The 21,306-nt window shown below is 56.2% G+C and overlaps 4 protein-coding genes across 4 annotated transcripts; 1 reads left to right on the forward strand and 3 right to left on the reverse strand.

Moving 5' to 3' along the window:
* Window positions 1–230: 230 nt before the first annotated feature.
* On the reverse strand, window positions 231–4,332 carry LBX2 (ladybird homeobox 2). The gene is made up of 2 exons (XM_061155793.1): window positions 4,054–4,332; window positions 231–2,990 (listed from the first exon to the last, which is right to left on the reverse strand). Exons 1-2 carry the CDS (start codon window positions 4,265–4,267, stop codon window positions 2,605–2,607), a joined length of 600 nt encoding a protein of 199 aa, XP_061011776.1. The 5' UTR covers window positions 4,268–4,332; the 3' UTR covers window positions 231–2,604.
* A 5,483-nt stretch (window positions 4,333–9,815) lies between these two features.
* Window positions 9,816–12,129, reverse strand: PCGF1 (polycomb group ring finger 1). Its single transcript, XM_061156322.1, has 9 exons — window positions 11,974–12,129; window positions 11,450–11,555; window positions 11,140–11,292; window positions 10,916–10,987; window positions 10,684–10,789; window positions 10,467–10,500; window positions 10,271–10,357; window positions 10,052–10,132; window positions 9,816–9,959 (listed from the first exon to the last, which is right to left on the reverse strand). Exons 1-9 carry the CDS (start codon window positions 12,064–12,066, stop codon window positions 9,912–9,914), a joined length of 780 nt encoding a protein of 259 aa, XP_061012305.1. The 5' UTR covers window positions 12,067–12,129; the 3' UTR covers window positions 9,816–9,911.
* Window positions 12,130–15,806: 3,677 nt separating this feature from the next.
* LOC133065103 (uncharacterized) lies at window positions 15,807–17,933 on the reverse strand. Its single transcript, XM_061155801.1, has 2 exons — window positions 17,623–17,933; window positions 15,807–17,391 (listed from the first exon to the last, which is right to left on the reverse strand). Exons 1-2 carry the CDS (start codon window positions 17,931–17,933, stop codon window positions 17,046–17,048), a joined length of 657 nt encoding a protein of 218 aa, XP_061011784.1. The 3' UTR covers window positions 15,807–17,045.
* Window positions 17,934–18,093: 160 nt separating this feature from the next.
* Window positions 18,094–20,822, forward strand: TLX2 (T cell leukemia homeobox 2). Its single transcript, XM_061155800.1, has 3 exons — window positions 18,094–18,847; window positions 19,294–19,531; window positions 19,986–20,822. Exons 1-3 carry the CDS (start codon window positions 18,448–18,450, stop codon window positions 20,200–20,202), a joined length of 855 nt encoding a protein of 284 aa, XP_061011783.1. The 5' UTR covers window positions 18,094–18,447; the 3' UTR covers window positions 20,203–20,822.
* Window positions 20,823–21,306: the final 484 nt, after the last annotated feature.

Raw genomic sequence — 21,306 nt, forward strand, 5'->3', positions numbered from 1 at the left:
GCCTGGGAACTTTTCACAAATGCAAATTCTCAGGCCCACCCTAGGCCTTCTGAATCAGAAACTAACAGTAGGGCGCAACAATTTACGTTTCAATAAGCCCTCCAGGTGATTCTGAGGTATCCTGACATTTGAGAAGGTCTGCTCTAGGACCTGGGCTTCCCTGGTGATTCAGCGGTAAAGAATCTGCCTGAAATGCAGAAGACATCTGATTCCTGGGTTGGGAAGATCCCCTAGAGGAGGGCATGGCAACCTACTCAAGTACTCTTGCCTAGAGAATCCCATGGACAGAGGAGCCTGGTGGGCTACAGACCATAGGATCACAGAGTCAGACATGATTGAAGTGACTCAGCAGCAGCAGCAGCTCTAGGACCTAGGGGAGGAGACACTCATCCAGGAGGCTATCTTGGGGTTACAGGTTTGAGTTTTGTTTATTCAAGGCTTGATTATAAGAGGTGGCAGCCCTGGGCTAGAATTTAGGAAGCCTTAATTAGAGGAGGGTTCTAGCCTCTCAAAAGAAATGTCCCCTCCCCAGTACCTCTTAGACTGTCCCGGGCTTGAATCTTCCCGAAGAGCCATAGGACTCCTGACACCTTGCCTCCACGTTATCCCACACTCACACTGCTAACTGGTAGGGTTCTGACCCAGTGCCTGAGCTCTGAGTCCCCAGGGCTGGAAAGCAGAATGACCGAATATCGTGGTTTTCCTGGGACTGAAGGATTTCCAAAGGTGTGGAACTTTCAATGCTAAAACTGGAAAAGTCCTGGGCACACATGAATGAGCTGGTCACTCCAATTTAAAGGTTCCAGAGAGGCAGACTTCAGAAGAGCATGAAGGGAATACAGAAGGGGTCCTGAAGAGGAACCAGGGGAAGTATGTGTGTGTAACACAGGTGCAGAGAATACTTTCTGTACATGATAGATGACAGGTTTGTTTGTTTTTTTAATTGGAGGCTAATTACAGTATTGTGGTGGTTTTTGCCATACATTGACATGAATCAGCCATGGGTGTACATGTGTTCCCCATCCTGACCCGCCCCCCCCACCTCCCTCCCCATCCCATCCCTCAGGGTCATCCCAGTGCACCAGCCCCAAGCACCCTGCCTCATGCATCGAACCTGGACTGGCGATCTGTTTCACATATGATAATATACATGTTTCAATGCTATTCTCTCAGATCATCCCACCCTCTTCCACAGAGTCTAAAAGTCTGTTCTTTACATCTGTGAGATGACAGGTTCTCAGCTCTACACTAGTGGTCATTATCTGTTCCTGTCAGTGATTGGGAAGCAGGAAGGCTCCTGACCGAAAGTAGGGATGGTCGGCTCAGAGACAACCTGCACTCCCTCCCCATCACATGCGGGAGGACGATTAATTCAGTTAGAAATTATCTCAGAAAAGCCTGCTGGAGGAGGTGGGCTGGGCTCTCTACCCTGCAAGCAGCTACCCCAAGCTCTGCCTCAGAGGGTAGGACCAGTCCTCCCCACCCTCCCGCCGCCACCACCACCATCCTGGTGGGGACATTTTCCCACCAGCGCAAGGTAGGGTGGAGGTCCCAGAAGCAGGGGTATGTCCCCTTTCTCAGAGCTTATCACTTTGCCTGGGTCTCAGTGTAAGACTCTCCCAGTGCGGGGGGGGGGGGGGGGGAGGGCGGGAAGGTGAAGGGTCGGGACCCTATTAACAAATGATCCCAGGGTGGGGAAAGAGGAGAGACAGGTGGGACGCTGTCATTCAGGCGCCAGTCTGTTAGTTAGGTGCAAGGTCTGCCAGGCGGCGGCAGATCAAACCCCGAGTGGAGTTCTGGAACTAAGGCGGCCCCTGAAGTGAAGTTATGTGAAAGTCGCTTAGTTGTGTCCAGCTCTTTGAGACCCCCATGGACTATACAGTCCATGGAATTCTCCAGGCCAGAATACTGGAGTGGGTAGCCTTTCCCTTCTCTGGGGGATCTTCCCAACGCAGGAATCGAACCTGGGCATCCCGCATTGCGGGCGGATTCTTTACCAGCTGAGCCACCAGGGAAACCCAAGAATACTGGAGTGGGTAGCCTATCCCTTCGCCCGCGGATCTTCCCGACCCAGGAATCGAGCCGGGTCTCTTGCATTGCAGGAGGGTTCTTTACCAGCTGAGCTACCAGGGAAGCCCCGAGGCGGGCCTAGAGGAGGGGTTGGCAGCTATCAGAGTCCAGTGCCCTTCCCCTCACCCAGCGTCTCCGGAGCAGAGAGCTGACAAGCACCAGCTCTGAAGGGTGGTTGGATGCCTGGGTCTACATCTGACTTAGGGGTTCTTCTTTTGTAAAACGGACATAACCGTATCACCTACCTTATAGGGTTGCTATGAGAGTTAAGGGAAACCTCGGATTTAAAGCGCTAGGCACAGTGCAAAGCATGGAATCTTCGCAATAACCAGGAGGTTTTGCTCCCGCCAGGATTGAGGAGTGCTGGGGCAAAGTCTGGACTTGATTCTCAGCAATCGGGGAAGGTGGGCGTCTGGACTGTGAGCCGAAAGGGGCGGATGGACACCCTTCCTCCTACCACGGAACCCGGGCAGGGCGCGGGGGCGCGGGGGCGCGGAGGTCAGCGCCCGCAGAGCCCTGGAGGCAGCTTTGCTTTCAATCGTCCACCTGTATCTCCTCGTCAGAAAGATGGAGCTCAGAGTCAGGCCGGGCGGGGCGAGGGCCGAGGCCCGGGGCGCCGTCCGGCAGCGCGAGGCGGCCCTGGGCTTCCGGGGACAGCGAACGCAGCGAGGCCAGGTCGGCGCGCATCTCCTCCACGTCGCGCTTGAGCTTGGCGCGCCGGTTCTGGAACCACGTGACGACCTGCGCGTTGGCCAAGCCGAGCCGAGCCGCCAGCCCGTCGCGCTCGGACGGCGCCAGGTACTTCTGGAAGACGAAGCGCCGCTCCAGCTCCAGCACCTGCTGCGCGGTGAACGCCGTGCGTGACTTCCGCCGTCTGCGGCCAGCCGGGTCGGGGCCCAGCGCGCCCGGGGCCGCGCGGCCTGCGGGGACAGGGTAGGGGTCAGCCTCCTAGCCTGGGGGGGTCAGGCTTCGGTCCGCGAGGAGAAGCGGGCGTGGGGTCAAGCCAGAGAGGGGGAGGGTTGGTGCGGAGCCAGAAGGCGAACCGGAGCCAGAGCCGCGGACCCTTCCCGAACTCTGCGAGGGGCGACGGTGGTGTTTCATCCCGGGGGGTGGGGCGCAAAGTGGAGCCGGCCTCCAGGGTACCCTTAGGAGGCAGAAGGATGAGGGCATCTCGCGGGGTCGGGGCACTGGGAAGAAGGCGGGACAAGCCAGAGGAGAACGGGTGCACCGTCTGGAGGCACAGGGCGGGGACTCTGAGGCCTTCCGGAGCGCCTGCTGGAGCAGACTTGCAGATCCAGGCCGGCACCAGTGGCGGGGGCCGACCATGGTCAGAGTAGGGGCAGCCAGCTGGCATGGTGAGTGTAACAGAACCCTGATCTTGCCCCGTTTTAAACTCGTGGATGTCGGGCACTCTCGGCTTACTCGTTTTAGATGACACAAGCACTCCCTCCTAGAGCCCAAAAGGCGGAGAGTGGGGTACAAAGGGCGAGGAAGAGCAGAGTCCAGAGTCCCGCGGCCCTTGCGGCTCTATGGCCCCGCTGCTCCTTGAGCCCTCTCGAGAAGAGAGCGGCTTGGAGAGGGCTTGGTCACCCGGTGAGGCCCGAGCCTCACCTCCCAGCACTTTCTGTGCGGTCCTAACCCTAGTTCGCTCATGTACAGCCTCCAGGCCAGGCCCTTTGTCTCCTCTCCGGCCTTTCTCTGTCGCGATTGCTCCGCCTACAGCGAACGGACCCAAGAGTCGCTCAGTTTTCGACAGTCTGGTCCTTTACCCCCGGCGCTGGCGGCCTCCTGGAGCGGCAGCGGAGCCTGGGAACTAACGGCGGGGAGGGGAGGAGAGGAGGAGGCGAACCCTGGCACGTGGGCCGCGGGCAGGGTGCAGGTTAGGGTAGCGGCCGGGGTGAACGAAGGTTCGAGACCAGGAGCCTGGAGGAGAGGAATGGGGAGAAGGCCAAGTGACAGTGGGCGACCTCGCCGGAGCTGTACCTTCAGAGGGCTGCGGTGTGTGCCCGTCAAGTCCGCGGAAAGTTTTACTAGTCAGCTCCTCCAGCGCGCACAGCGGCGACGTGGGCCCCTGGTTCGACTCTGGAGGCCGCGACACAGAGGGTCTTCGGGGAATGTTGCACGGGCCTAGGATGTCTGCGATGCTGAAGGGTGTCCCGGGTGTCCGGGGTGTCCGGGGCTCGGATCCCGAGCTCATGGCCAGCGGGGCTGTGGCGGTCCAGCCGCCCGCCGCGCTCGGCTCCGCAGCTGCCTGGGCCCCAGCGCGGCTCCCGATCTGGGCCCCCCGCCTCGGACCCGCCCCCCGCGCTGGGCCCGAGCCTCGCGTTCCCTCCTCCTGCGCCCCTACCCCCCACCCCGGATCCGCGGTGGGTCTGGAGCTGGTAGACGTCCCGGCAGCGGTATTCCTACAAGGTGGGGAGGTGCGGAGAGAAACCGGCGGAACCACCCGCCAGGCCGGGCCGCAGGGCTACTCTGCGCTGCCAGACGCGGCCCAGTGCACTCTCGGGCTGGACCCGTCCTGGGCGGCCCCCAGATTCTGTGTACCACAGGCTCTCCGCCTAGCCGCAGCTCTGGCTCATAAAGTCGTCGGCAATAAAATTGCCTTCCCTGGCCCCAACGGCTGGGGATTTACAAAATTCCGAGAAGGACTAGCAGAGCTGACAGTGGTAGGGTTCCCAGCCTCACCTAGTAAGGACCTCTGTCTCCTGACCTGGCCCCCTGGTCCCGCCCCACCCCTGCGGAGCTCTCTTAGAGAGGTCCGGCGGCTGGAAGTTATTAGCGCGGCGCTGGGGGCTGGGGGACGGGGAAACTTGGAAGGACCGGCCGGGCAGGGCGACTGTAACCGGGGATTCTGGGGGTGCCACGGGGAAGCAAGCGCAGGTGAGTGGATTCTGCCGGCTCTCTGGCCGAATCCAAGGCCGTCCTGCCGCGGCTCAGAGGCCCTGAGGAAGTCTAAACACACGGAGAACCGGCTGGAGACCTGGACCTCAGGAAAGAGAACACAGCAAACTGGCCTCCACTGAGGGCCTTCTGATTAGTCTTTCCGTCTATCAGTCGATCTGTCTGTCTTTATCTTCCTATGAAGCTCCTATGGTTGGAGTATGGGTCCTTCAGCCTGGAGAGGCCCAGAAACCACCCAGCCTTTGCAACGGTGGGATCCACTCACTGCCCGGGAGCATCAGGGCCACTGGCCATAGAAGAGTAACCTCAAGTGCAGACTCCGGTAGATCCGGAGACAGAACCCCTACAAACCCAACTGCAAATTCTAAGACCTGGGATACTCTTTTCCATTTTGTCTGTGTCCAGTCTCTCTTCTCTCCCACACGTGTTCTAGTCCTGGTCTCACACCACATCCTCCCGCTGTAGGAAGAAGGCAGCTCTGGGACAGCACGGCTCACCAGTGGAGGTTCAACAGGGCAAGGGTTTTGTTCACAGGTCACATCACAGAGGCAGAGAAGCCCCACCACTCCTGAGGAGCTCACCGTTCTAGCAAACTCGGGGTTTTCTTCTGTTTCTTCAAACAGTGCCATGAAGTCCCTCCTGGTCACCTTCTCTGTAGACTTCCTCCCACCATTTGTGCAGCGATCCTCTGAGTCCACCTGTCTACTCTGGGGCAAGTGGAGCCTGAAATGGGGTGCACCAAGCAGAGCTTGGGAGAGCCAAGACACCTGGATAAAGACTCCTTGACACGGACAGGAAGGCACTTTGATAATGGGGCTCAGGGAACCTCATGTAACCTGAGGCACTGACCGAGTCCACATCCAACAAAGGTGGAGAAACACAGGGTCTTCTTGATAAAGGACTCCCTCCAATGACACCCCCCATCCCCTAAGACACACCCAGATACTCACATAGTACCTTCATGGCAGCCTAAGCAATAAACTCAGCCCAGTGGGCCCACTGTTGAGTCAGAGAGCAGACAGTGGAAAGCTGAGATGCCTCAGGACCTTGTTAACTGATTATGAATGGTGGCAGGTGGCAGAGAGGCGGGAGGCCTCAGCCCTGTGAACCATGCTGGTGGTTTCGCTTAGTCTGCGATGAAAGGTCTTTCTAGGGAGGCTGCAGGCACTGCATAGCTCATGTCCTAGGCCTGCCACCAAAAAGACACTCTGAGCTTCACTCATGCGTCTTCTATGTAGCTTTTATGTCATCTCTTCTGCCTGTAGTTACTCTTGTGTGTTCTTGTGGAGCGCTCCTGAAGGGCCTTTGCTTTCCTCTGCTTCCGTCTCTCAACCTTCTCCCCCTTGCAGCCAGGCTTACAGATGGGGTTGGATAGTGGGCTTGGGCAGTCCCCAGATGTAGGTTTGGGGGAGGAGAGGGAAGGAGAGACTAGTTAAGGGAAGAGGTTGCTGACAGCAGAGCCCAGCTAAGGTCATCCCAGCAGCCAGGGATTTGTCCAGACAATTGTGGGGCCGCAGGAGGGTACTTTTCCCAGCCAAGCCCCTGGAACCTGAGCTGGGGAAAAACCAGATCCTCTGAGGGGTGTAGGAGGAGGGGGAATGATTAATGAGGGAGATTAAGAGATTAAACCCGGGTTGAGGAGGGGGGTGTCTAGCTGTCTCCTGGGCTCCCCCAGGCCCAACAGTGCTGCTGCGCTCTGGTGCCCCTCTCCCACCGTCCCTCCCACCCCCGTGGTCCAAGCCTCTCTGCCTTGGGTCCTCCTCAGAAGGACTTGAGCGTACATTCCTGCCTGCCACTCCCCTTCTTTGATGGATTCTCCCCATTGTCCCTTCAGAGGACATTTGGGGGTCCTCTGCTCCCTCACTTGGTAGAGATCCCCTCTTTCTCACTTGCTCTTCAGAAGACACCTCCATTCCCACTTAAGGACGCCTTCTCACACACACCCACCACCCTCTTCCAGAATCCCCTTTCCCCATCACCCCCATCTTATTTCTCATTCCCTGACACTGCATCTCTGACTCGCCTTTGTCCACTTCAGCCTCTCATCTTGCAGATGCCTCTACCCAGGCCTACTCCAGATGTACCCCCTCTTCTTGACATCCATATCAGCTCAATAAATGGCCTTCGGTCCCCTAGATTTCCCACCACACATGTTTCTCTGAATTCTGTGAGTGTAATAGCATGAGGGATGGGGGACGGGGATCCTCAGAATAACCTCCTAGGGGTGGTGGACGACCGAGAAGGACAGCCCCAAGAGGTGTGTTTCTCCTCACCATCCCCCCATCTTAGAGAAAACCTGTTAACCAGGGTGATCGGGCCGTGGGTGTTTCAGGGAGGACACTCCAGACAGAAGAGCTGGGGCCGGGAGTCCTTCCATCTCACAAACCTCTGGGATGGTTTTCTCTTTCAGAAAATGTTCATGCAGAGTGAACTGATTCAGACATAAATCTGTTTCCTTACTGCCAGGACCCTGGGTCTGTGCATTCTTTAGGCCCTTTACACTGCCTCACAAAATGCTCTGTGCAATTGCTGCCAACTCGGGGGGTCTGCAGGCTGGGGTGGGGGAACAGTGGGATGCTTGGACACCCCCACCACACCCCGACACTGGTGTACCCCTTGAGGCGCATTGTTCCAGGGAAGTCCCTTTTCCCTGTCTCCTCACCCTCGCTCACCTCCAAGTCCTGGGAGAGGGACCAGCCTGAGAGGGACCTGTCTTCTTCTGTGCCAAAGGGGAGAGCAAGTCTCTGCCCTCTCTCCCAGGTGAACGTGGACCATGAAAACAGCTTGGTGAGAAAGGGCATCAGGGGCATGCGCAAGCTTGGCCCTGCAGGTGAGGACTGACATTTCCACCCTGGCACCCCAGGAGGTCCGGGGCACCTGAGCGTGCTGGGGCAGCCCTGCAGCTGCTTCTCTGAGCAGGCATGTGTGTTCTGGGTCACTGAGCCCAAGAGCACTGTGGGCTTGACTTGCCCACCGTGGCACAGATAGAGACCCAAGTGACTCCGAGGGGCAGGATCTGTGTGGGGCAGGCTAGGGAGGGAAGTAATGGACCCATAGCTAGAGAATTGCGTGGTACTTGCAGATGGCTGGTATCATCCGGCTGCCACAGCTGCTGACAAAAAGAAGGTTCTGCTGAGCTGGGGGTCAGGCGGGGAGCCATGCCACCCCAGATCCAGGCCAGAGCACCTTCTGCTGCTTCTTGGCTGCAAATCATGTGTCATCAAAGGCCTCATCCTAAGGCTTGGTTCTCAGGTCTCCCCCAGAGTTATCTTCTGACTGGGCTTGCTAGACACCAAGCTGCCACCAAGCCTCAACTGGACTGCTATGCCAGGAAAAGTCCCCAGGGGTATTTCCATTCTCCTTACCTCCACTCCCCCACCCCACCTGCCTTGGAAGTGCCATTTCACACACAAATGCATTGAGAACAATCTGAGTACTGTGGCTTGAGTGGGCCTGGGAGTACCCAGAGCTTAAATTCAGGGAGAAGAGAATAGGGAACCCTGGGATAGATATAATTAATCAAAATCCTCCAGATGTATGGTGGTGTAGAGACAGGCCAAAGACACTGGAAGAAGGCCTGATTCTGATTGAGGAAAGGTTTTCTGGAGGAGGTGAATTTACGCTTTCAAGGACAGCTGGGGGCAGGGGATGGGGGATACAAATCAGGCATGAGGCCTGAAATGTGGGAGGTTCAGGAATCCTGGATATGGTACCAGGAGGGAATTGTGCCTGGGCAGTGTCCACCCCGGGCCCTGTTGCCAGTCCAGCTCATACCAAGGGCTCTGCCTTGCTGTCTGCAATCTCTCCACATAGGCCCTTCTTTTGGCCTACAAGCTTCATCCATGGGGAGCAAAGCCCCAGCCTACTGTGTCCTGGGAGACAGCTCGGGTTTTTTGCCCCTCTGAGTCTCTGGCTCCTTTGGCCAGTTCAAGGGGTTCTCACTATCCCCTTTCCCGAGTCCCCTGCCACCCAGTCTCCATCTAGGAAAGCTCAGGCACCTTCAGCCCTCACAAGCTACGCTCAGTGACCCCCTTGAATTCGTACTGTCGGACTCTGGCCAGCTCCAGATTTAGGCTCTAATATCAGGTTCTAGCAACATCTATGCTGCCTGCACCATCCAGCTTGTCCCAGATTCCACAGCAGCTCATTAGCTTCTTATAGGAGGAACTCCTTGCTTTGGCCTCCAGTTCCCTCCTTTGTTATTGTCTGGCTCAAACTGACAAGGAATGATTGCTAAACTACTCAATAGAGTTCTCACCCTGTTGCTTCCCTCTTGTTCCTAAAAGGTGCCCTTCCTGGGAACCAGTTCCCTTCTCTCAACTACCCTCTCCACGCCCTGGCTTCACCTAGCCCAGGTACCTGAATCTCATATGGACAGCCAGGTTTCCAATTGCGACTATCCCCAATGTGTTCTTGCATCCCAATTTTTTTTTTTTTTTTTAAGGCTCCTCCCATAGTGCAGTTCTTTGTATTTTCTTTGAAATATCACTCTTCTTCAATCCTGTAGTGGCCACTATCAGACCCTAGCCCCATTCTCACCACTACTGAATTAGGACACATAATGCACTCAGGTCTGCTTTACATGTGGTAACATTCAAGGACAGCGAGAGCTCCCCTTCCCTTCACCAAAAGATGAAGCTATGAGGGACCTGGTTCACTCAGCTCACTTTCTGAGATTTATATATGTAAGCTTCTCTGCTGCTGTCCTTTGGCAATTCACTGAAGGAACACCCACACAGAAAGGCCCTCCTTTTCGATGAAACAAGAAGACTTCTCAACAGGGAAGCAGGACACCGGACAAAGCAGGAGTGTGTGGCAGAACAAACAAGGGGAAAGAGAGATGCTTTTTTAAAGTTTTTATTTCAAAAAATAAAGCCGAAGTTAATTTCACATAAATATCTGGGGAGGGAAGGGGACAAAGACGGGTGGGGGCTTGGCCCCTACCTCCTCTTCTCTTTCACACTGTATTGTAAAAGCAAAGGGGATGGCTAAGGAAAAAACAAGGGGAAGAAGTAGTCAGTGGGAACGTTCTTACCCAAGAGGCCCCCTCAGCCCACCTCTGCCCTGGGCACTGCCTCACCTTGCCGAACCAGTGGGACAGCCATATCTGCTTCATGGTCATGTGATCAGGGAGAACTTCATTGTCAAAAAGGAGCTGCACCTAGGAAGGAGACAGGGGCATAATTTCAGAAACGATTCTCTTGCCCAGGTCAAGAACTACCCAAGTCTACCGTTGACTCTGTTCCTCCTTTCTTACCCCTTTCCGCCCCCTCAGAAAAATCTACATGGGAATACTCACATGCTGGGGATTTAGCATCAAGCGATGACACAGGACCCTCCTGAGATGGCGAACTTCAGCTCTAACAGAACACCGGACATATTTGTTCTGCGGGTTGGTGGGGGGTGGGAGGGACAGGAAGAAGACAAGATGTGTGAGGGAAGGGTCATGGAGTGGTGAGTCTCCTTAGAGAGGCCCTCCCCTCAGCCCCTCTTACCTGCAGGATGCTTTTATTCTTGTCTTTGCCAGAACTGGGGGGAAACAGACACAGGTTAGACAGCCCTGTCTTTCCCCCCGCCCCCACCCCAGAACCAGGATATACTCTCTTGAATGGAAGACACTCCCTTACTGCTCGCCTTCTCCCTGCCCCTCCCCCCCTCCAGCTCTGGGTCATTGTCACTGTCACTTCAGATGGCCCATGACCTATCCTTCACCTCAGCCGCTCCAGGCATAGGCTCAGCTGCTCATCATAGCGATAGTAGTGGGCTTTTGAGTGGTCGAAGCTGCTGAAGGGGAGGCCAAGGTTGCTCAGGGCTGGCTCTGAGAAAGACAGAGTAACAAGGAAAGCGGCACATGTCCCATACTCCATTTTCCCCAGGGAGCAAATCTGGGCAGGAGGAATGCTCTGGGGGCTTTACCTTACCCTTCTGCTACTAAGCAACATACCTTCCCCACTGGGCTGGGTGACCCGGTCCAAGCCTCGGGACTGGTAGAATTCTCGGATTCGTTTCTCTTCACCTAGAAGAGGGGAGTATGAGAAGTAAAATATAAGCCCTCCCTCATTCTTTGTTCCGTGAACTGTCAACCTCTTCACCAAAGCCCTTGCTACCTCAAGCTGCCATTCAGGAACAGTGCTCTAGAGGCCCCTCAAAGTCAAGTTGGTTACTCACTGTCTTGCAAGCCTGGCACTAGCTTGTACACGATGTCCTGCATGACCCGGTCCAGTTTGAGGTTGAGCAGCGGTTGTGTTTCATGGATCTTGATGTTACACATGGGGCAGTACTTGCTGGTTTGGAGGTACTTCACAATACAACTTTTGCAGACTGCAAGAAGAGAAAGGCAGACTCTCAGGCCCTCTGAAAACTAGGTTTATGGGTTGGCTGGGTTTCCTGGGTGGTTAGGGCAAGCAGCCTAGAGGCTGACAGCCAGCTTAGTGGGATGTAGGGCCTGGAAGAAACAGCCAGGGTTCTGGGCACTCACACGTATGAAGACACTCTGTTATGGTGGTGGCATCCACGAAGTAGCCTGCGCACAGACAGCAGACGATATGCTCGTTCAAGTCTTTGATCTTTACTCGTACTTCCTCCTGCGGACACACCCTCTGTCAACGATCATTTCCCCAACCACAACCGTGTGCTTCACGATCTGGAAGTCGCCACTCATCAGAGCCCACCGCAACCCTGCACCCAGCGCCGTCAGCTGATTAGCTCCCAGGGGGTTGACACTCCCCCTCCGCCCAGCAGAGGGCTCCGTGCACAGCAGGGGTTCTCTCTAGGCTGACTCGCCCGACCTTCCTTTCCCAAGGGAGCCTACAAAACGTCAGCGGCGCAATGCGCAGGCGTCCTAGCTCGGAGTTTGGCAACCCAATCGCAATCGCGCAGGCGCACTGGGCACCCTGTCTCTGCGCAGGCGCACTGGGCGCCCGGCCAGCCACCGCCCGTCCTCTAGCCGGCCCCAGTTCTCACTGCTAGCCGACCACAGTGGTAACCCTGCCGCCCCTTCACCTCGTTCCGTAGTGGGTCCATCTTGTACACTGACTGGAGCTGGTTCCGAAGCCTCATCGCGATCGCAATCTGGCCCCCCTGAGGAGACGCCATCTTAAAGGCTGATCTCGGCCTGCTACTTCCGGTGCCGCCTGCGGGGCGGGACTTGTCGCCCCGCAACGAAGGCTTAGGTCTTTTCGGATTCGCTGACCCTCTGTAAGGCCCCGCCCATGTCCCTTCTCCCCGTGTGCTCACCTGAGCCCCACTGGCCCCTCCCCCTCTTCAATCTGTAATTAGGGCGTCCAGGGGGTTGGTGGGAAGGGGTCCTATCGCCTCGACCTCCTGTAGTAATCGTCATAGTAGACCCTACACGATCTCGGGACTGACTTTTGGACCTTGCAAAAGACTGCCGCCTTCCACCCCAAAGGCCCGGCGGTCCCCGCCCGCCACCACTCAGGGTTGTCGATCTCCTGTGGCGACGTCCCTGATAAAAGAAACCCCTCCGGGTCCCCTGCTCGTGTCCTACAACCCGCCCGCATTACGGAGCTTCATCCCGACGGCAGGCCTTGTCCCCCCTCCACGGCGGAGGTTTCTTGGAGCTCTGCGGAACCTCGTAGAGGGTGGCGGGGAAGGAGGGACCCCAGGGACTTGGTAGTGATCGTGCCCACCCCCATCACTCCCTCCTGCCGCCGAGGTTGGGGGGGCAGGCCCTGGTTAATGATGATGATTCAATCATCGGCGCCTGCGGAGGCCTGGGACAGACTAATGCAGAGCAGATGCCCAGGGAGGAGGGGAGGACGGCTCGGACACTACCACATGTGGGCACCCTGAGGCAGCGAGCTCCTGCGGTGGCATAGGTCCAGTCCCGGACTTGGGGAGGATGCAAGGGCACTGGACCTGGTACGCCGACGTCCCTAGGGACTTTTTAAAACGTGGGATTCAAAATCAAACGAAAACAAGGATAAAATTACCGTGGAGTATTAACATCAAGTACAGTTGGAGAATCAAGAAACGAGAGATACCAGCGGAGACGGGGGGAAAAACTTTCTGGAGGAAGTGGGTCTTTGTGTGCGCACAGTTGGAGATTGGGAGTAGGGAAAAGAAGTGTGGTGGAAATGGAAAAGAAAGGCACAGTGGAGGGAAATGAACGAACGGAGAGGGACCTGAAAGAGGATAATGTGTAGATTTGAGAGCAATGATAGAAGAAGCAGAACCTTATGGAGTTGGGACTTCAGTGTGAGGGCAATAGGGACAAAAAAAACTTTTCTGAAGAAAGGGGGTTATCCTATGAAAGAAACATATTCATTTATCTTCAGAGTGAATTAGAGGCAAGGAGTTATGAGATAAGTGACTTTTAAAAATAACTACTCGCTATAGCCACTGCTTACTTCCCTGTTCCAAGATGCCATTATCTCTTCTCTGGGCGACTGCGGTGGCTTCTTGCCTGCTTTCTTGCTTCTACTTTTACCCTCTTTAGCCTAGTCTAAACATAGCAGCTCACAGTGATTCTGGTAAAACATGAATCAAAATAAAAAAGGATACATAGAAAGTATTTTTGAGTTGACAGATGCTTATTATCTGGATTGTGTTGATGGTTTCATAAGTGTATACTTATCTTAGTGTATCAAATCGCACATTTTATGTACAGCTTATTGTATGTTAGTTTTGCCTTAAATTTGTTTAAACTTTAAAAATCAGGTGTCTCTTCTGTTTAAAACATTCCAGTCACTTTCCAATTAGAATAACAGCCTTCAAGACTTCATGGTCTCTACAGTCACTCAGTCTCTCCAGACACACTGGACCTCCCTCTGTTTGTTCCACAGGTACACCGGTATATACTCTCATTGTGTCCCCAACTTGAAATGCTCAGGTATCCAAATGGCCCTGTTCTTCCTTCAGGTCTTTCCTCCATGAGGCCTTCTGTGATCAATCTAGATAAATCATCATCTCCTACTCTTATACTCTTCCCCCCTTCCTTGTTTTATTTTTCTTCTTAGCATTTCTGAGTACATGGTATACATTTTCTTTTTCAACTGCCTCCCTCACTGGAATGTAAGCTGTTCAGTGGTAGGACTTTTGTTGTTGTGTTTACAACTATATTTCCAGTGCCAGGCACATAGTACCTAGTACATAGTACTGAGCACATAGTACCTTCAATCAAATTTTGTGGATGAACACATGAATATGGGTGGTGGTGATGATGGCCCATGTTAGGCTTTTTTTTAAAAAGAATATATTTTTGCTGTGCTGAGTCTTCATTGCTGCACAGGCTTTTCTTCAGTTGTGAGTGGGGGCTACTCTCTAGTTGCAGTGTGTGGTGGCTTCTCTTGTTGCAGAAGATGGGCTCTAAGGCATGCACAGGCTCAGTAGTTGTGGCTCCTGGACCCTAGAGCACAGGCTCAGTAGTAGTGGCACGTAGGCTTAGCTAGAACATGGCTTCGGAGCATGTGGGATCTTCCTGAACCAGAGGTTGAACCCGTGTCTCCTGCACTGGCAGGCAGATTCTTTACCACTGAGCCACCAGGGAAGCCTGGCCTATATTAGGGTTTTATCTCTGGAAATAGAAAGGAAGGGCTGTGTATGAAACATTTCAAAGAATAATAGGAGGAAGTGAATAAGGAGCTTGGGGGAAGCATTTCCTCCAGCTTGTTGGACTAAGGTGGCTACAGCAAAAGTAGGTAGAGCTGGCCAGAAGACTAGAATGGTGGGGTGGAGCACAGCAGGGGTCACAACCAGGGGCTGAGGTCACAGAGCTTTCTGGGTAGATGTATTCGATGGAACTATTGGAACGGATGAAAACTGAGCAGATGTAGATACGGGTAAAGCTGAAGTCTGAGCTCTGAAGAATGTTCACAGTCTTCAGTGGAAGAAGAAAAGTCAGTGGAGGAAAAAGATAAGCAGAAACTGTGAATGTCCAAAGATGTAGAATAATACAATATTATGGAAGGCAAAAGAAGAGATATTTCAAGAAAGAGTTGATGGTCAACAAAGTAAAACATGTCAGAGAAGTCTTGGATAATAGACACTGGATACTGGATATCTCTGAGATAGGGTCCATGTAGTGAAGCCAATTTACAGTGGATTAGAAGAATAAATACGGAGGAAATGGAGGCAATAGATATGGGCAGTAAAAGAGAAAAAGAAACATAATTTCTCTTGAAGAGTTGGGCAAAGACTTTGTCCGGACAGTAGAGACCTAAGACAGTTGGCAGTAGGAGGGACTAAGTTGATGTGGAAACTGATGATATAGGAGTGGGGACCACCTCAAGCATGGAATACTGCACCAACAGCAGGATGGAAGAGAAGATGCAGGAAAACAGGTTAGGAGTGTGGTCTCTCCCTGTGAAGCTGCAGATTTGAAGCCCTGAACACTTGAAGAGTTGGGCAGCCACATGCATGTGAGCTATGGTGAGATGGATTCAAGGAAGTCTGTATGAGAGGTGCAGATGCTGAAACCAGAGCCTCTTCTCAACATAAACCAACAGGAACCATCCTTCTCATAGAGTCAGGGAATCAGCAAGGTGGAGGCAAACAGAGAAACTCCTAGGACTGTGGCTGACAGAACTGGATGCCTTTTGTCCTTGGAACAGAGCACTGAAATCTTTTTTTTTTTTTTTTGTAAATACCCAGAAGATGTATATATATATATATATATATATATATACACGCTACCAGGTTTGTGCCCATTCTCCTCTAAGGATCAGTTGGGCAATCTCTGGGTGGCAGAGCCATCTGTGCCGACCTCAAAAGGCAGGGTGTAGGATAAGGAGGTATAAAGGTCTGCACGATGTTACTTTTTCACTTGCATTGATTTATTCAAGAAGGATTTTATTCAGTCTGATTGGAGACACACTAGTGCCCATTGTCTCCTCAGAGGCCCACCCCTGGAGTGGCAAAAGAAAATGAAAGTGAAAGACGCTCAGTAGTGTCCAACTCTTTGCATGGAATTTTCCAGGCCAGAATACTGGAGTGGGTAGCCTTTCCCTTCTCCAGGGGATCTTTCCAACCCAGGGATCTAACCGAGATCTCCTGCATTGCAAGCAGACTCTTTACCAGCTGAGCTACCAGGGAAGCCCCCAAGGGAGTGGGAAAAGGGACTGACAAAGTCCTAACCTGCCAGCCAGTCCTCTTCAGAGCCGTTGTTTAGTTCACTGTCTCCCTAGGCGCTTTGTTCGCATCCAGGGGAATCCAGCCCATGCTGTCTCTGAAGGGTTTGCCTGAACAGCAGAGGCTTCATGCCCTCTAGTAGCCCAAGCCCTTAACTGTGGATAAAAGATGCTTGGAGTTCTGTGAAGGCTTAGGGAAGGTGATATTATCTGTCTTCTTCACCAAGACAAAAACAGCTACTAAAGTGGCAGTACCTCCCCACCCCCAACCCTTTCAGAAGATTGTTGGCAGGGTGGGGGAAGAGCTGGATAAATGCATGATGAAGGTGGATAAGACTGGGTGAGGATGTCGCATGTTATTAATGCCCACTGCCTCCCTGCCCCATGGTTCCCTACCTCAGCCATCACCTTGGGGCTTCTGAGAACACTGAGGTTTTGTATGGGGAGAAAGCCTACTCCCTTCTTCCTCTTCCTCATCTTCCTGCCCAGATGCCCAAATATCACTCCTGGTTCCCTCGAGAGAAAAGACCTCTTACCCTGCCCTAGGCGCCAGGCTGCCAGCCCATCTGCTAGGGAGAAAGGAGGGGCAGAGTTTTCCCCAGGAGATCCTGGACAATCAACTGGAAGATCCGTCCTCCCAGGGAGACGGGCTATTAGACTTAGAAGGCACTTCAGCTCCCAAGGGTCAGGCGGTCAGGAGCAGAGCACCTGAGTGGGCTGCGGTGGAAGGGCTGAGGACTGCCACAGCGGGGCAGGGTCCTCTGGCCACCATGTATCTGAGACAGGCCAAGCTGCTCATCGGGTGTCCACCCTCCGAGGGATGGTAAGAACATCCGCCTCCAGGCGCCCAGTCTCACCGGCTCAGAGGCGCCAGGATTCCCCCCCCAACCCCCGGAGCCGGGGCGGGCCGGGGAAGGTAATGTAATTCCGACCCAGCTAACCCGATTATGGCGGCCTGCACCGGGCCGGGTGGCGGCAGGGGCGGGTCTAAGGCTCAGGGGCCCGCAGGCCCGGGGTCCCATCCCGGGGAAGGATGCAGAGTTCACACGCTCCCAGCTCCTGGGTCCGCGGCCAGAGGTCACAAGGTCGCTGAGCGGCTTCGGTCTTTCCCCACCTCCCTTCTCTGACACGCTCCAGGCACAGTTTCCTGGGCTTGGGTGGGGTGAAGCAGCTATGCGAAATGTGGCGGTTAGGATCCTCCGAGGACGTCAGTGAGGTTCCAAGTGTCGCCTGTGGTGATTTCGTCCTCCTGCCTTTGGAGGCTGGGCGGGAGTGTGTGAGAACAGACTTCCTGGGCGAAGAGTCGGGGCGCAGAGTCCGCGTTGCTGGTTCCCTGTCGGGGGCAGAACACCAGTCCCAAGTCCTCACCAACCTAAATTGGCTTGGGTACAACCACGGGTCCGCTTTACACCGATTTAAGGAAATCGAAATTCTAAGAAACATTGGACGCCCATTACTGGCGCTCCGGAGAGGAGCTGGGGCCCCTACGGGAGAGGCCGGGAGGAGCACCAGGATCACTGGCCCAGTGATTCCCCGCCCTAGCTCACCGGACACCCCGCCACACCTCCAACTGTCCTCTTCCCCAGCCTCCAACTCGCCGGCGCCGTTCCCCAGCCGCTTCCCATCGCAGCCAGAAAGCCACAACGAAATTTGGTCTTCGAGAGCACTTAGGCGGGGCCCACAACGAATCCGGGAGTCGTCAGGCTGGACCCATCGGGAGGCGAAGAGTAGGGGCTGTGGGAGGCGGCACCTGCAAGGAAGTTGGTGAGGCAGAGGAAACCCAGAGGCGGAGGCCAGTGAGGATGGAGTCCTTGCGCATCTCGGCTGACTCAGCGCGCAGCGGCCCGAGCTCTGGCCCCTCCCGTGCAAGTTCATAACACACTCGCCACCTTCCCCCCTCCAACACCCTCACCACTCCCGCCGGCCAGTCTTGCCCGCGCTTGGAGCAAACAGGCGTCTCTTCCCCTTTAACGGGCCCGGCCCCGCCCCTGCCCTACCCCCAGCCCCCACTGCCCACCCAAGACTGATCTGTCAGTCACTGCCCCAGCCCAAGTCAGCCAACCCTCTCCACCCCGGACTCGGGCAGAGGCCCTGGCAGTCCAGCGTCCATCCGCGCTTCAGAGTCAGGAAGGGCGCTCCTGGGGCCCCAGTCGGTCGCGCTCCCCGGGATGCGAGTCCCTGCGCCAACACCCGGCAGAGGCCGGCACGCGCTGGGTTACTCCCAGTACATAGGGATGAAGATGTCCTGGGCGTCCCGGCGCCTCTCTGCGGCCAGCCCGGCAGGTCCCTGAAGCCACCGCCCTAAACGCTCCGCTGCTGGGCTCCCAAAGCTGTTTGGGGGCCCCTCTCTAACCGCCAAACCTCCTGAGGTCCTCTTTGACCCGGACCCATGGAACCGGGGGTGCTGGCCTCGCACAACCTCCCGCACCACGAGCCAATCAGCTTCGGCATCGATCAGATCCTGAGCTGCCCGGAACCCCCCGGGAGCGGCCTAGGCCCGGGTCGCGCGGGCCAGGGCCATGGAGAGAGTGCGGCGTTCTCGGGTGGATTTCATGGAGCCTCAAGCTACGGCCCCGCGGCCTCTCTGGCCCCGGTACCAGGCACCTCTGGTGTTGGCCCGGGCGGCGTGATCCGCGTCCCGGCGCATCGTCCTTTGCCAGTGCAGCCGCCCGCGGGAGGCGCACCTGCAGTTCCTGGACCTTCGGGCTTGGGCGGCGCCGGGGGCCTAGCGGGACTCACCTTCCCTTGGATGGACAGCGGCCGCCGCTATGCCAAGGACCGGCTCACGGGTGAGGTTGCCCGATCCCTCCAGTGTCATGCCCCACACTGACCCTATTTTCTCATCTTTGATCCTTCTGCTCCAACTCAAGATCCCTTTCGTACCCTTCGCCCCTAATCCCAGGGGTTCCTCCCTCAACTTGTATCTCTTGGTCCCGCTGCTGAGAGGCGCTGGGGAGGTAGCTGCCGTCGATGCCCGCGCTCTTCTCCGCAGTTCATTGTCCGCACGGCGGGGAGGGCAGAGTGAAGTTACAGGGGACGTATCTCCCTCACCCAAGAGGGAGGGCCATTTCCGAAGCCCCCTTTTTTGTGTGTATTAGACTCTACCGGTGCGGAGTCGAGGTTGGGGAGGTAGGGACCTGGCGCGGGAGCTCTGCGGCCTCAGCAGCCGCGCTCTCTTCTGTGACACCTCGGGCCGCCCCGAAAACCTAGCCTTGCTCTTTCTTCCTCCCTGTAGCGGCGCTCTCGCCCTTCTCCGGGACGCGCCGTATAGGTCACCCCTACCAAAATCGGACCCCCCCAAAGCGGAAGAAGCCGCGCACATCTTTCTCCCGCTCGCAGGTGCTGGAGCTGGAGCGGCGCTTCCTGCGCCAGAAGTACCTGGCCTCGGCCGAGAGGGCGGCGCTGGCCAAGGCCCTGCGCATGACCGACGCGCAGGTCAAGACGTGGTTCCAGAACCGGCGCACCAAGTGGCGGTGAGGCGCGGGGCGGGTGAAGGACCGGGCTGGGCCAAGTGGCGGTGAGGCGCGGGGCGGGTGAAGGACCGGGCTGGGCCAAGGGGCGGTGAGGCGCGGGGCGGGTGAAGGACCGGGCTGGGCCACGTGGCGGTGAGGCGCGGGGCGGGTGAAGGACCGGGCTGGGCCAAGTGGCGGTGAGGCGCGGGGCGGGTGAAGGACCGGGCTGGGCCAAGTGGCGGTGAGGCGCGGGGCGGGTGAAGGACCGGGCTGGGCCAAGGGGCGGTGAGGCGCGGGGCGGGTGAAGGACCGGGCTGGGCCACGTGGCGGTGAGGCGCGGGGCGGGTGAAGGACCGGGCTGGGCCACGTGGCGGTGAGGCGCGGGGCGGGTGAAGGACCGGGCTGGGCCAAGTGGCGGTGAGGCGCGGGGCCGGCTGGGGCTGGCCTCGCTGACCCCGCGTCTCCGCCCGCCCAGGCGCCAGACGGCCGAGGAGCGCGAGGCGGAGCGGCACCGCGCGGGCCGACTGCTTCTGCACCTGCAGCAGGACGCGCTGCCTCGGCCGCTGCGGCCGCCGCTGCCCCCGGACCCGCTCTGCCTGCACAACTCGTCGCTCTTCGCGCTGCAGAACCTGCAGCCCTGGGCCGAGGACAACAAGGTGGCTTCCGTGTCCGGGCTTGCTTCAGTGGTGTGAGCGACGCCTGCCCGACCGACCGACCGAGCGCTCTTTTCCGGACCGAGGCGCCTCGTGGAGCCCCGGAGCTGGGGCCTAGGAGCGCATGGCCGCCCACGCCGTGGTTCTGTAGCAGTGGAGCGTGTGAGGAGGAGCTGGCTTTGAGGCTATCGTCGAGGGCTCCTCGGCCACCGCCGGTTCGCAGGCCAACGTTTCACAATTGCCCCGCGCGCTTAAATGCGACCTTTCCCGCCATTTCCCACACACTTGTCGCACGGCGGCTGGAACCGAGGGGCTGAGGGGGCGGGACCTGCAGTTTGATAGCCAATGAGGTGCGGGGAGGAGAGCAGGCTGGCGTATGGCTGCCCTCTTGAGGAACTCCGCATTCTTCCGCGGGTGGGTTGGAACCAGAGTTCCGTCCGGCCCAAGCTGTTCACAGGCCCGGCTGGGATTCGGCAGCTGCAGCCTGCCGGGTCTGTACCAAAAGTGTGAAGGAAGGAAAGAAGGAAGACGCCAATGACAGGGGAGTGATGGAGGAGGTGCTGGAGGGCGAGTCTGACTGTGACAGGAACCAGAGGGATATCCATGCTGGGCATGTCATTCTTCAACTGTAAAATAATCGCTAAGGACTTTGAGCCCTATATTGTGTGTGTGTTTAACCTGCTGACTGCGTCCTCCGTCTTGAGCCTCCCAAGTGAGTGGTGGGCGAGATACACTTGATGAAAGAGAAAATCTAAGAACACTAATCAGGCTCTGGTGTCTCTCAGGGACAGAGAGGGAAGCAACGGACAAAGTTAATGGGCCCAGGGGAGTTAGAGTGAGCAGAATCTGGCAAATAATAGGAAGTGATAGACTTAAAAATAATCAAAGATAATTCCTGGGTTGGAAATGTAAAGGATCAAGAAATCAATGGTGCTGTGGATGATGAAAGGGAAATTGGGAAGACAAGACCAACATTAACTCTGCAGGCAAAACTAAATGCTAAACCTAGAGAGAAGGATCCCCTAGAGTAGGAAATGGCAACCACTCCAGTATTCTTGCCTGGATAATTCCATGGACAGAGGCACCTGGTAGGCTACAGTCTATGGGGTCACAGAGAGTCAGACACGACTGAGCGACTGAGCA

The sequence above is a fragment of the Dama dama genome, chromosome 11 (assembly GCF_033118175.1).
Source record: "Dama dama isolate Ldn47 chromosome 11, ASM3311817v1, whole genome shotgun sequence".
Taxonomy (NCBI): domain Eukaryota; kingdom Metazoa; phylum Chordata; class Mammalia; order Artiodactyla; family Cervidae; genus Dama; species Dama dama.